At 43.1% G+C, this 13,154-nt stretch overlaps 1 protein-coding gene across 1 annotated transcript; it reads right to left on the bottom strand.

Moving 5' to 3' along the window:
- Positions 1-442: 442 nt before the first annotated feature.
- On the bottom strand, positions 443-6,178 carry Ufm1 (ubiquitin fold modifier 1). Its single transcript, XM_041659539.1, has 6 exons — positions 6,110-6,178; positions 5,975-6,031; positions 3,652-3,709; positions 2,901-2,940; positions 1,844-1,876; positions 443-640 (listed from the first exon to the last, which is right to left on the bottom strand). Coding segments are annotated over exons 1-6 (258 nt in total). The 5' UTR covers positions 6,112-6,178; the 3' UTR covers positions 443-572.
- Between the last annotated feature and the right edge of the window lie 6,976 nt (positions 6,179-13,154).

The following is a 13,154-nucleotide window of genomic DNA, read 5'->3' as shown; positions in this document are numbered from 1 at the left end:
GGTATTCGCTGTAAGACAGCAACTTTACACACATAAATGTTAGCTCCCATAATTTAATTTTGCTTTTGTATAAAATTTAACTGTTCATAGAAACACCTATTAACTTCATCACAAACAATATGATTGAAAATCTAAATATGGGCCTGCAGGTGAGATGCTGTTGAGCCAAATGACTCTATGGTCAGTTATCCTTTATATTTTAAAATTGGAAATACATTCGATACTGTGAATTTTGATTTTCCAAATGTTCCTGAAAAGAATAATCGAACCCATCCTCTGGTTGTTGTTGTTGGCTTTGTTAGTTTTTGAAAAGCACAGTCCATCTGTCACAGAAGTGCCCTCTTCTTCTGGCGAGGCAGCAGTCACCCACTGTGGGACCTGTGGTTGGTACCCTCCACTCAGAGGCATTTTCTCTTCCCATGAACAGAATGAAAAGAAGGGGCAAGAGTCAACTTTCCTTGTTTCATTGATTCTTGGTGCTTTCACTGAATCGTGAATGCCTGATTTTAACCACACAGCAACAACAAACACCAGTATTTATTCTGAAAGGTGTGGATTCCAAGAAGCGGACATCAGCAACTTCCAACTCGGTCTCTAGGAATGATCCGCAGCTCTGAGCCATGTTTCAGAAAAACATTTCCTACACAAACAAACAAAAATGCAAAGTTACGCTGTAAAGAGGACAGTATCAGCATCTAACGGGCACACAGCAAATGATCCCTTAAGGGAGGGAGGAAGTCCCAGCATCCTCAGAGCTGGTACCCATTCTTCAAAGCCCTGCCCCCAGTCCTCCTCCAGCCTCACAGATCAACAAGTGCTTAAACGTGAAGGCACACTGGCCACTGCCATGCCAGCAAATGCAGTAACGTCCACCAATGGTGCCATCAACACAGAAACAGTAAATCCAAGGTCAGAGAAGGCCACTGAGATACTCTGACACTTGGGTTCAAACGCCTGGTGAGATTATAACAAAGCCTGGTGGCACACATGATTCTACTGACATGAAGAACAGCACTCGAGAATAAGCAAGAATTCAAATGACTATACGCTAACAAACTTCTAGAATCAAAAAGACAAAAACATCTTCCTCCTTATCATACGAGATCTTACGTAATATAGTGCCTCAGAATTTTCAGTAAATAAACATTTCAATTTAAAATATACACTCAAGATCATTGCTTATGGCAACAAACATCTACAACTGTAAACCGCTCTTCGTTTTCTGGATGTGTGACTTTCACCAGTGTCCTACAAAGACAATGTCATTTTCATAAATCAAAATCTTCCAAACACAATTGTCTAAAAGCCAAGAATTGTTTGAGAATGAGTCTCTATTATATTAAACAGTATGGCTTCAAAGCATTATGATTAGAATATCAGCCAGGGGACATATTTTAAAATAAATACAGACTTCCCCCCTTTCCCCCCTCCCCCCCAGGTTAAGAGTGTCTTTACTGACGTTCAAGACACATCTACTCTACCTGATGGCCAGCACTCTCGCTGGCACTTCCTGGATGCTAACCATGTACTATTCAGACTTTAAGCAATTCACTGACTGCCTCAATCACTTTAAGAAGAGGGTCAGTCATTAACTCAGCAAGACAGTTTCACCTTCAGCTTTCTTTGCTATGCACATTAAATACTTTTAACTCCTAAACCACTATTAATCCGGCTTGCATTTACTTGGAGTGAAAACCATAGACATTATACATAAATGAAACCAGCTGTCACTGAGTTACAAGCAGATTGCCACAGCTCTACACAGCTGTGTCTTCTGAAAAATCTTATCTACTTGAAATGAATAAAAAATTCAGTTCCGATGGACACACAGGCAGACACTCACCAGCAGTCTGTGCAGGATTTATTCCTATTCCATCTAGAAAATAAATTATAAATCATTTAAGTTATTCCTAAAGCTAAAACAATTTAAATAGTAACAAGGGATTTGCCACAAAAGCGTTGCTATGGGAACTGGCAAAGGTGGGCAACCTCGATCCCAGGACACAGACAAGAGTCTCCTAAGATGAGTCCACTCGCCAGTGGACACCTCCCATGGATATATGTCTGTGAGCACGGTTGGATGAGATGAAATATCCTAACTGCCATGACTCTCATGCACTCAATAAAGATGGTTTACATCCTATTTTGCTACACGTAGTCAACAGTGTCACTTCTTCTTTAAGCAACACACACCTATGTGCGCCACCAGTCCTTTCCTCTGCTGGTGGCAAACAATCCCCAAGAGAGGACACAAGTCATTTTTTTCAGTGTTCTAGTGACACTCTGCATGTCTGAAACATTTCCATGGGAGAATCACCAACAATCTTTCTTCAGTGTGACAACACACAGTATGTCACAGCAGGAAATCCAGTTATACGTAAGTTACGTGAGCTACTGCACCTGCCCCCTGCCCGCGGGAGGAACGACTGCACGGGCCGTTTCCCACCCGCAGCCATTTATACACAGAAGGACACGCGCCACGGCTCATCCACTGCTTTGCTACCGTCTAAGGCCAGTCCCACTGGAATCTGCACCAGGGCGCCAAGGGACTCTGATTTTAACTGAATAGATCTATACTGAAAAGCACTGCACATCTGTAAACCACTTTCCTATTAGCACAGGAAGGTACAGGGAAGTTACATCTCTGTTTAACTTCCTATACTCAAAAGCGCTTTCTGATACAACTTAACATGTATGTAAGCCTTGCCAAAATGGAAGAAGTAAGGACTCTAGATGCCGTGAAGCTTTCCTAACCTAAGGCAGAAGAGATTGAACAGTGTTTATTACATGCAGTGGCCTCCACACAGAGTTTACCATTAAGTGTACGGTAACATAAACAGGGGCTTTGGGGATTCAAGTCACACCGTCTCCAGCACTTACGGTTTAAGGTGAATTCTTACCATTAGTAATAATTGCACTTGTTGCTGCAGGAACTTTAAACTGAAAGGGAGAAAAGGAAAAATGTCACCACCATTTGTATGGAACCATGAAAGACAGAATGAGGATGGAGCTCCTATTATCAATGCTATAATTCTAAAATCCAGCAGTCTTTTAGAGACAGAAACAACAGCAAAAACAAAAAAACAAAAAACAAAACAAAAAAACAAAACCAGTCACTAGAGTATAGAGTGCAGCATTAGAGCTTGGTATGCTCACAGCCCAGGGACCAACACCACCACTAAAACAGAAAGCTGAAGTCTTCCAAATCACATTCTGATGCCGACTGCCCAGCTCAACCTACACTTCTGAGTGCTGTGCACAGAGATGCTTTATAAACAATTCTGATAATTGCAGGTAAAAAATGCTCACTTCTTAAAAACAGAAAAGGCCAACGTGTTTTTTAAAAAGCTAGACACTTTTCAAAATTTTTACCAAAAGTACATCCAAAACAGGTTGATATGAAGTTAGTTATTTAATAAAAACAACTCCTGTCTCTGATACATTCATTCACTGAATTAAACAGCTATGCCAACTTGCTCACCCACGGTTTCCTAACGAGAGGATAGATAGAGCACCTTACAGCACGAGCCCAGCTATGATCGGCAGGGAAATGGGGTGGGGAGCGGCACAGTGTGTGCAAATACACAAAAGACAAAAAGCAAAACTGAACCAGACCGCATCCACGAGGCCACTGCTAGAATCCACACTTACTTCTTCCGCTGCAAACTTCAACACGGCCGTGAACGGCGTACTTTCCGGAACACTGAGACTGCAACAAAGAAACACGAGTTTAAAGCCTCTCAAGGTGTATTTCACTGCAAAGGAGGGAAACTGGTTTTCTCAGGCTGGTCTCAAACTCAGGGGGCTCTGTTTGCCTCTGCCTTCCAAATGCCAGGGTGCCAAGAATGAGGTGGCTACCAGCAAGGTCAGTCTCTCTCTGCTCCTCAGTCTACTTTATTGCCTCTCATCTAAACTTCTAAAAAGCAAAAACAAAACAAATCAAAACAGACAAAAACAATGAAAAGCATTGATTATGCCCAAAAGCCAGACACCTCCCAAGCAGAGAAAATAAGAAGCTAGCATTTCTCTCTAAGCGTCTCTATTTGCCATCACATATAATGTCTAGACATCAACTACTGTCATAGACATTCTTACGTCTAAGCCTCCATCCTCTTCCGCCGCCTCTGAATATTAAGTCACACCGTATTGTACTGACTTTTAAAAGAAGTTCAAATGATGTTTCTCTGCTAGCATTTTCCCTCCAAATGTTATTTAATGATTAAAATTTGTATCTCTGTTTTCCTTTCTTTTTTTTTTTTTTTCTTTTTTTTGGTTTTTCGAGACAGGGTTTCTCTGTGGCTTTGGAGCCTGTCCTGGAACTAGCTCTGTAGACCAGGCTGGTCTCGAACTCACAGAGATCCGCCTACCTCTGCCTCCCGAGTGCTGGGATTAAAGGCGTGCGCCACCATCGCCCGGCTCTGTTTTCCTTTGGGGGGGGGGAGGTAGTGGGGCAGAGACTAAAAAGAACAGTCTAATAGTCCTAATAGTGACTTGTTTCAAATCTTCTGATACACTGGGGATGGGAGGGTTACCAAGTTTTCAGTAGCAGTTACGGATTCTCAGGTCAACAGACTGCACATGCGCACACTTCCACACATGCATTAAACAAATGCAACGCTGACCGATTCATCAACATTTATTCAGCTGCAGGGTATTAACTGAAAAGGTCCAATACTCCAGGAACTCTGATACTGGCACTGACCAGAGTAAGGTGTCCTGACTAAACCTACCTCAATTCTGAGCAGACTCAACAGGTGGATTATAGAAACAGGCTTTCACAACCTTAGCCATGTTCTTACGACAAAGGTAGGGGAGATATTTACGGGTACTGCATGAAAACGAGAGAACTCCCCTTTTACGTCTTTTGACTGAGGGGGCAAGGAGTCGTGGACATTTTGAAAACAAAACTACTTTCCGAAAATAGAAAAAAATGAGCAAATTTGGGGGACCACAGCAGAATGCTAGTCATCAATGCTCTTCTAATTTTCTCCAGGAACAGCGTCAAAAACCAAGAACATACATGGGTGGATTTGCAGGTCTTCCACCAAGCAAAATAGACCAAAGAGAGGTGCCCACCAGATCCAAGGATGTTTGCGGGAGTGATATAAAAATAAAAAAGGCAGACCACAGACTTTCACCCGCATAGGGAATAAGAGGGGACGACACCGGGGAGGGAAGAAAGACAGCTTAAAAAGCATCTTGACAAACGATGAAAAGAAGTATGGAGGCAGAGATGCTGCAGGAAATCACCCCGCGGAAGAGAGTGTGGGTATCTGAAAAGCGATAGTTCAGAGAAGGGGCAATTTCTGGAGAGATGAGGGGTAAGAAGACCGTTTTATAGATGGAAGGGCAAAGGCACAACGGGCGGAGAAGCTGGATGCGTCCAAGGTGGGAAGTCACCGAAAGCGGTGACAGATGCAATATGATCAGCTAGCCGGACCTGGGTGCCGTTCACACACCATGGAAAGATCCTACTAAAAGTTTTGCCGGTTCGCATAGGCCTTCCAGCTGCAGTTACTCAAAAGGATCCATACTTAAAAATCATAAGAGAACTGAGCCAGGTAGCCGGTGTCAGCCACCAACTCAATTGCTCAAGCATAAAGGGCCCCACGTCCCCAGTCGTGCTAAGGACGTTTTATTAAGATTCAGGTGTGCCTGACTTGGGCCTCATCACCAAGGCATCAACAAAACAAAAAACCCTGAAGTTAACAGCGTTAGGTTCGGACCTGTCAAGAGTCCAGACTTGAGAAAGTCTTCCCTAACTTCCGGTAACAGCTGGTCCAAGTGATTAAAGACCTTTAAATCACGTAAAAGGGACTGATGGAGCAATGTGTTGCATCCTTATCCAAAGTTTTTCGCGTTACACCTGCCCACCCGGTGCAATCCGAGGGGTGTTGGCTTCTCAACATAAATGCTGCGCCCCTCTTCTTGCACGCTCCTGTCCCGCCCGGCTGTAGCCCGGCCTGTCACTCACACTTTGTACGGTAGCCGCGGATCCGACGTCAGCGTGATTTTAAAGGACACCTTCGACCTGAGGGAGAGAACGAGATGGTGTTACGATCGGGTCGGGCTGCAAGGCCAGGGCCGGAGCGGAGGGACGGACACTTACATGGTGGAGCCGCCGCACACACACCGCGCCTAATCGCTCGCCGCGCTTCCTCGATGGCCGGCAGCGGGGGACCTTCGTGGCCCACGTCGCCCTTCCGTGCGGCTATCCACGGCGCGCCTGAGAAACGTACAAGCACACGCAGGCTACAGCAGAGAGCTAGACAAAAGTCAACAATTTTTTCTCAGTTCAATCATGAAGCATAAATGACATGTAAGGAGTATGTTTCTATTTTGGATTGTTTATTGCCAATTTTTTCGTCAGGCAGTATAATGGAAGTCCAATAAAGACATCGCTAGGTCCCCACTAGCTGGTCAGGGCGGAAATAGGGGATGTGAGGCAGCCGGACGTGGCAGCGGAACTGGGGGCGGGACTCGAGACAGGGCGGATGGGGGAAGCGTTGTGGAGTTGCTAAGCAACCACCGGCATGCTCAGATCAATGCCAGAGAAGCTGGATTCAATCGCTTTACTTAACAGTATTCTTTAATCTTTCTAACATTCCTGTTAATAAGATTTACATTCCGTATAGTTTTATCTTTTTCGCATTTTGCTACCGACTTATTAATAATTTCAGAAGGAAAGTTATTATGATAGAATTATGCTGAGATACCTGTTAGGGTCCGAAAGAAAAGTCATTATCCCAGGACTAGAAGGTTTTGGAGTTGGAAAGACTCATCAGTACATACCAGTAGTTTTTGATGTGGCCAAATAGAATTTAACTCGGGTACAAGGTTTCCAATCAGGTATTATTCAGCTTACCAACTAAAACCTTAAGCCCCCGTGTTTACCAGGCACAAAACCAAAGGTTGAGGCTCCTCTGTGAATCAGACTCTAAAGCAAAAGCTGTGATCCCAAAGTAATAAAACGCGTGGGTGGCAATGCTTAAGGATATTTCAGTCGGCTGCATTTCTATAGGGAGTGGGGAATGCTGTCTCTAACCTATATCACAATGTAAACACCACGGTAAAATAGGCACCCCATCTCACAATGACTAGTCCCTTTTCTAAATTTTTATTTCACATCCGTCTGCAGTTTTGCCTCCTTCCACTCCTCCCATTCTCAACCCCATCTTCTCTTCTGCCTTCCTCCCCAAATCTACTCCTCCTCTGTTTCTGTTCAGAAAAGGGCAGGGCTCCCATGGATAGCAACAACGTATGGCATATCAAGTTGCAGTAAGATTAAGCTTATATTTAGGATGGGCAAAGTAATACAGTATGAAGAATAGGTTCCAAGACCAGGCCAAAATATTAGAGACAGCCCCTTGCTCCCATTGTTAGGAGTCCCACAACCAGACCAAGCTAAACAACTGTCACATATACACAGGGGGCTTAGCTCAGTCCCATGCAAGCTCCCTGGTTGTTGGTTTATAGTCTATGAATTCCTATGAGCCAGATTAGTTGTTTCTTTGGGTTCTTAGGAAGTCCTTAACCCCTCTGGTTCCTACAGTCTGTCCTCTTTCTCTTCCACAGGGTCCCCTGAGCTAGGCAATGTTTCTTTTTGCATCTGTTTCCATCCGTTACTGGATGAGTCTCTTTGATGACAACTGGGGTCATCACCATTTCGATCATAGAAGGTGGCCAGGTCAGGTCACTGTTGTTAGGAGTCTTACATGGGGTCCTTATAGATCCATGGGAGTTTGTCTTGCATCAGGTTTCTACCAGATCTGGAAAACCCCTCCTTCCAGTCATCTTTTTCAGTACTCTCCCCTCCACCCATCCCTAACCTGATCCCTCATTTTCCCATCCCCACCTGCCTTCCCAGGGATATCCATTCATCCCCCGTGAGCTCTCCTTGTTACCTAGCCTCTCTGGGGCTGTGGACTATAGCAAAGGACCATGTTTTTTTAAAAGAGATACTGCAGCGAGTAGATGAAACGAGAAATAGGCACTGAGCCAGAGGGGAGAAATAGGTTCTTCGGGAAAAATATTAATAGGTAAGGAGCTCCCATGGGAATATTAAAACAACATTTTATCTTCCCTGCAGTTGTGTGGCTAGATGGTCTCCTGTAATGCTCTCTCCCAAAGGTGAGAATTCTGATTCTGACTGTAGGTAGCACTCCAGTGTTCTTCTGCTGTGTGCCTTACAGTGCTTCCAAGAGACATATTGATGTGTAGATTTGGGGATCAAGAGTTGTGTCTTCTAACAGCTAAAGCTACGGAGTTAATGGCCATGACTAAAGTGCTGTCTATGAAGACAAAATTACCAGTGGCATGCACCTGTCCACCTAGCAACATCTGTTTAGACAATGCAAGATTAGAATACAAATTACAGTCTGTTTCTAAGAGGACATATTGTATGTATTTCTTAAAAGTTGTGAAAACCAAAACAAACAAACATTCTGTTATCTAGATTGGTTTCTGCTTATGTATGAAGCCATGTGCCAAAATGCTGAAGAGAACATACCTTATTCAGAGTTTCTATTATACGAACATAATACAGTGAAAATAATTTATTCAACCACAAATGGTATGTGAGTTCAATACTCAGATACTAATGCCGCTTTACAAATGGTGTATTGCACCAAAATAACAATGAAAAGCACTGTGTCTTTGTTAAAGTCTCTTGGTTTCTTGGTCCTTGGCTCCTCTCTCAGTTTGCTTGCCCCCTCCTCCAATCTTATGCACTTGTTCAGTCTGGACCCTTGCAGATGCCTTTGGTTAAGTTCTCCCTCATATCTACAGTAAAACCCGTCTTCCCAACCACACTTAGAAGTGGCCATGTCTTCATTTTCATAAGATACTGAAAAACTGTTTAGAACGCCCTCCCAATTTAATTCCTCCACACTGCTATCTCAAAATGGTCCTCTCTAGAATCGTGAGAGTTTCCCCCTTGATACCAGAAAGGAAATTATAGATTCATCTACATTCAAATTTTTTCTTTTTAAAAATTCTACCAAGCCACTTTCAATTGGCAAATTTTATAACAAAAGAGGGACCCTCTAATTTGCTGAAAACTTAAAATGCTAAAGTATCTTTAACGAGTATAAACAGAAGCAGACTCTGAAGCAAATGTTAAGAGATGCTTGGAAAATGTAGTGCTTTAAGACAACAGACAGTCTAAATGGCCTAATGTGTTCTGGAAGAGACCCAATTAATGTCACAGGGAGCCATAAATGACTGCAGAACTAAATAGTGTGACCACGCTACATCTTATTAAAGGCCAACAAAACATAGCAAAGCTCTATTTGTAAAAGCATAGAAAATCATCCTTATTAGAAAAGAATCAAGGATGGTGGCAGGGTTGTCTGAGACACGCAGAAATCAGGATGCCCTGGCCTCAGTCCCCAGAACACACACAGCAACAACAAGAGTAATAAACACTGGGTCAGGGTGGAATTAAATTCACATTGCTAAATAGAAGAAAGTCATGAGTAGAGGAAATGTGAGAGGGTAATTCTAGAAGACAGTCCAAGCTCTCTTCCAAGTATAGGGAAACCCTGGGCCCAGCTTTCATGATAAAGTTTCAGTTAAAACATCAAAACCAAGCCCAACAGGGTGGCAGACACCTTTAGGCCTAATACTCTGAGGCTGAGGGAGGTAAAGGCAGGGAAATTTCTCTGATTTTGAGGCCAGCATTGTCTACAAAGTGAGTTCCAGGACTGCCAGTTGTAGGCAGAGTCTGCTCACTCCTTTCCAGACTGCTCAGACCTGAATAATCACACAGAAACTATATTAATTACAACACTGTTTGGTCTGCTTACTCGGTTTCTTATTAACGAACTCTTACATCTTTTAACCCATTTCTATTAATCTGTGTATTGTCAGGAGGTTGGGGCTTACTAGTAAGGATCTGGCACCTGTCTCCTTTGGCAGCTACATGGGTTCTCTCACTCTATCTCTTCCAGCCTGGCTATATTCTGCCCTGCTATTTATTCACCTATGCTAATAAAACATATTCATATATTCATAGCATACAGAGGGGAGTCCCACATCAGTCAAAGATACCCAGAGAAATCCTCTCTTGAAAAACAAAAAACAAACAAACACACACAACAACTAGCCACCTCCCCCACAAAAACCCAGTAACAATCAGTATGTCTTAATTAAGTGACAGACAACTATTTCAATCAGTCTGTCTAATTAGACCAGATTTGTTTGTGTAAAAACAGTACGTTTCTCCCAAGGCCATAAAAGTCCTCCACGCGTGAAGAAGAGTAGGTCCATTCCCCTTCTGTTTTGGGGGAGCGTCTCAGCTCCAGAGGAAAATTCCTCTTTCAGAATACTAACAGAGTATCCCAATTTTTTAAGGTCTTTGTTTACATTGACACTAGAAGCCGCTAGGATTTTACTAATTAATGAATGAATTTTGATTGGCCTGAGTGGAGTACAAAGGGGTAGACACTGACATTTATAAATGAGCATTAGGATGCATAAAACAGCAAGACAGAGAAAATCAATACCTGTTTTCCCCAAGTAAAGTTTGGTAACGGTGAAGTAAAACACTTAACCAGAGCCTAGCCTCTATCCTGAATAGCTCTCTCTTTTAAGTTTTTTTTCTTTTTGTAAGAGGTGCTTATGATACTAAAGCAGTCTGGAGGCCAATATAGCCCCTGGTATGTCAATGGATGCCATAGGTAGCCATTTGTCAAGCAGCCAGAGAGAAGGAAAGTGACTCCTTTTGGTAGAAGGGAACTAGTTTCCTTTGGACCTACCATCCCAGCCTTTCAGTGAGGGTAAGAGGTAACACACACTTTTCTGTATCTGCTTCTTAGTTAAAAATAAGACTTTCTCGGGGCCCAGAAAGGCTGGTCAAAGACCGAGAGAGGCTTCAGGCAATGGTGGGGGGTGGAGAAGAGGGGGCTGGGAGTGAAGCATTAGTCAGAAGCATCTTGTTCACTGACCCAACCTACCTATCAGCAGCAGTTCATACAGTAATATTGTCATGCAATGTAAATCTATACAAGGGGAGAATTATTCGGACTATTGCTATATTCAACAGTAGGGATGCAGGACATGGTTATTCTATGAAGAAAAAGAAGTTAGACTCAGAAGATTACAAATTAAATGAGTCAATTTATTTAAGGCTCAATATCAGAAATAAAGATTACTAATTACAGTGAAGTATGCATTTGTGTGTGACTAGTGCTTGAGATATGGAACAAGAGATTAATGGTACTTGAAACATAAGGTTTCCAGACCCAGATTCTGATTATACTGGTGTGTTCACTTTATTAAGCTGTGTGCTTCAGACATGGGTGCTTCTGGGTACATTGCATCTCAGTGGTGGCTCAGAAGGTAAAGGCACATGCTGGACAGTCTCCAGAGCTCATGGTGGAAGGAGAGAAACAGCTGCAAGTATTCTCATCTCTACACTCTGATGTATGTGCGTGCGCGCGCACACACACACACACACACATACACACACACATACACACATGCGCGCACACATACACACATGCACACGCACATACACACACGCACACACACGTACACACATGAAGCATCCTACACACATACACACTATAATAGGACATTAAAATACCCTTTAGATTAAAAGAGAAAACCAATTATCTTCAGACATTCCCAAAACACATGGGAGAAAATTACAGGAGCGAAATGTCCGGGCAGGATTCCATCGGACCAGGAATACTATTGCGGAGGGCAGAGGAAGGTAAAAACTGCCGTCTGGGTGTGCAAGTATATAACCTAAATACTGCTATTTTATTTTTCCTGGTACTTCTCAAGAACCTCCTCAGCTTCTTCAAAAAGTCATGGGATGGTAGAAAGAGAAGGGGGTGGAAGAGGGAATCACCAACACTGAGGATGTTTGAAAAATCCATGTGGAACGCGATTTTTATAAGCTTCCAATTATAGTTTTGAAATTCACTGCCTCAAAACGGTTGTACAACAAAACTTAGAAAGCATTCAGGATGGGACTGCTGTCACCTTTAAATATCCCAAAAGTAATGAAAAGAGATTGTGGGTTGACACAAGCTTATGTAAATGGTTTATGAGAAAGTCAGAAAAAATCAGTTAGTTGCTTTTGAAATTTGACCTCGTAAGGGTGCATTCCAATATTTATGATATGCAATACAAATAATTGAGTCTGTAAACTCATCCAACGAGATTCTTGGTAAAATTTTGCTCAATTCTGGCTTCTGAGACCCTAGACCAAGTGTCTGGCATATAACAGATTCTCAGTGCTTGTGGAGTGAGCTCACAGTGCTTCCGGCACACCAGTGAAGCTTTCTCACTGCAGGAAAGTGTTTAGATCCCACTAGCTGCACTTATGAAAGCCCTTGCTTCTGTGGCTTCCGCACTTTGAAACCTGCTTTTCCTTGTTTAAAGGCATAGCCACTGAGAGGGCAGGACCCTTCACGCTGTCGCCGCTGCTGGGGAAGACAGAGGTTAGCAAAGGCTAATTAAAGATTCTTATCAAATATGACTAAAGAAACCATTGAAATAAAGTGCGTGTGCCTGCCCTCACACATTCCTTCACTCTCGTTTTATGTGGTATGTCACATCCCGAATGTGAGAAGCCTCACCGCTGACACTTCCGGGGTGCCAACTGCTCGGAGTTGAAGGACTGCTCGTTGGCATTAACCTTCTTGTGTCTCTGTGCAATGAGGCAATGATGTAGAACACTGATGGTGATTGCCTGGGGAATCCCTGATGGGGTCGGTGCAGAAAAGCTGAGCACAGTCACACTTGGAACAACACCCACAGTTCCACACCTGCTCGGCTGCTCACATTTTACGTGCCCCATGGGTCCCCTGCAGCCATTTGAGTTTATGACCCTTGAAATCCATGATCTGATTCGGAGAACGTGTTTTTGTGTGGCATTGTTTAGTGTGTCGTAAAGGAGTAATTCATAAATTGCGGATTTCCGAGACCCAAGTAGATTTGTCAAAATGTTATCTGTGGCTAAGGAGTTGCATCTGAAAGCAAAACTGAAAGAAAGGCTTGACATAAAACGGTTTTCGCTATCAGAGTGGTAGATGTCAGATAATCTGAAACTATTAGCTACTACAGAATGTAAAAGCTTTCAGTGGTGATTTTGACAGTCTTATGAAAAGAATCCTGGCTGCTGTGACCATGCTGTCATCACC

Source organism: Microtus oregoni, unplaced genomic scaffold, assembly GCF_018167655.1.
Source record: "Microtus oregoni isolate MIOR12 unplaced genomic scaffold, Mior012 000010F_ref0000083, whole genome shotgun sequence".
NCBI lineage: Eukaryota > Metazoa > Chordata > Mammalia > Rodentia > Cricetidae > Microtus > Microtus oregoni.
This window is presented reverse-complemented; position numbering and strand designations above follow the sequence as displayed.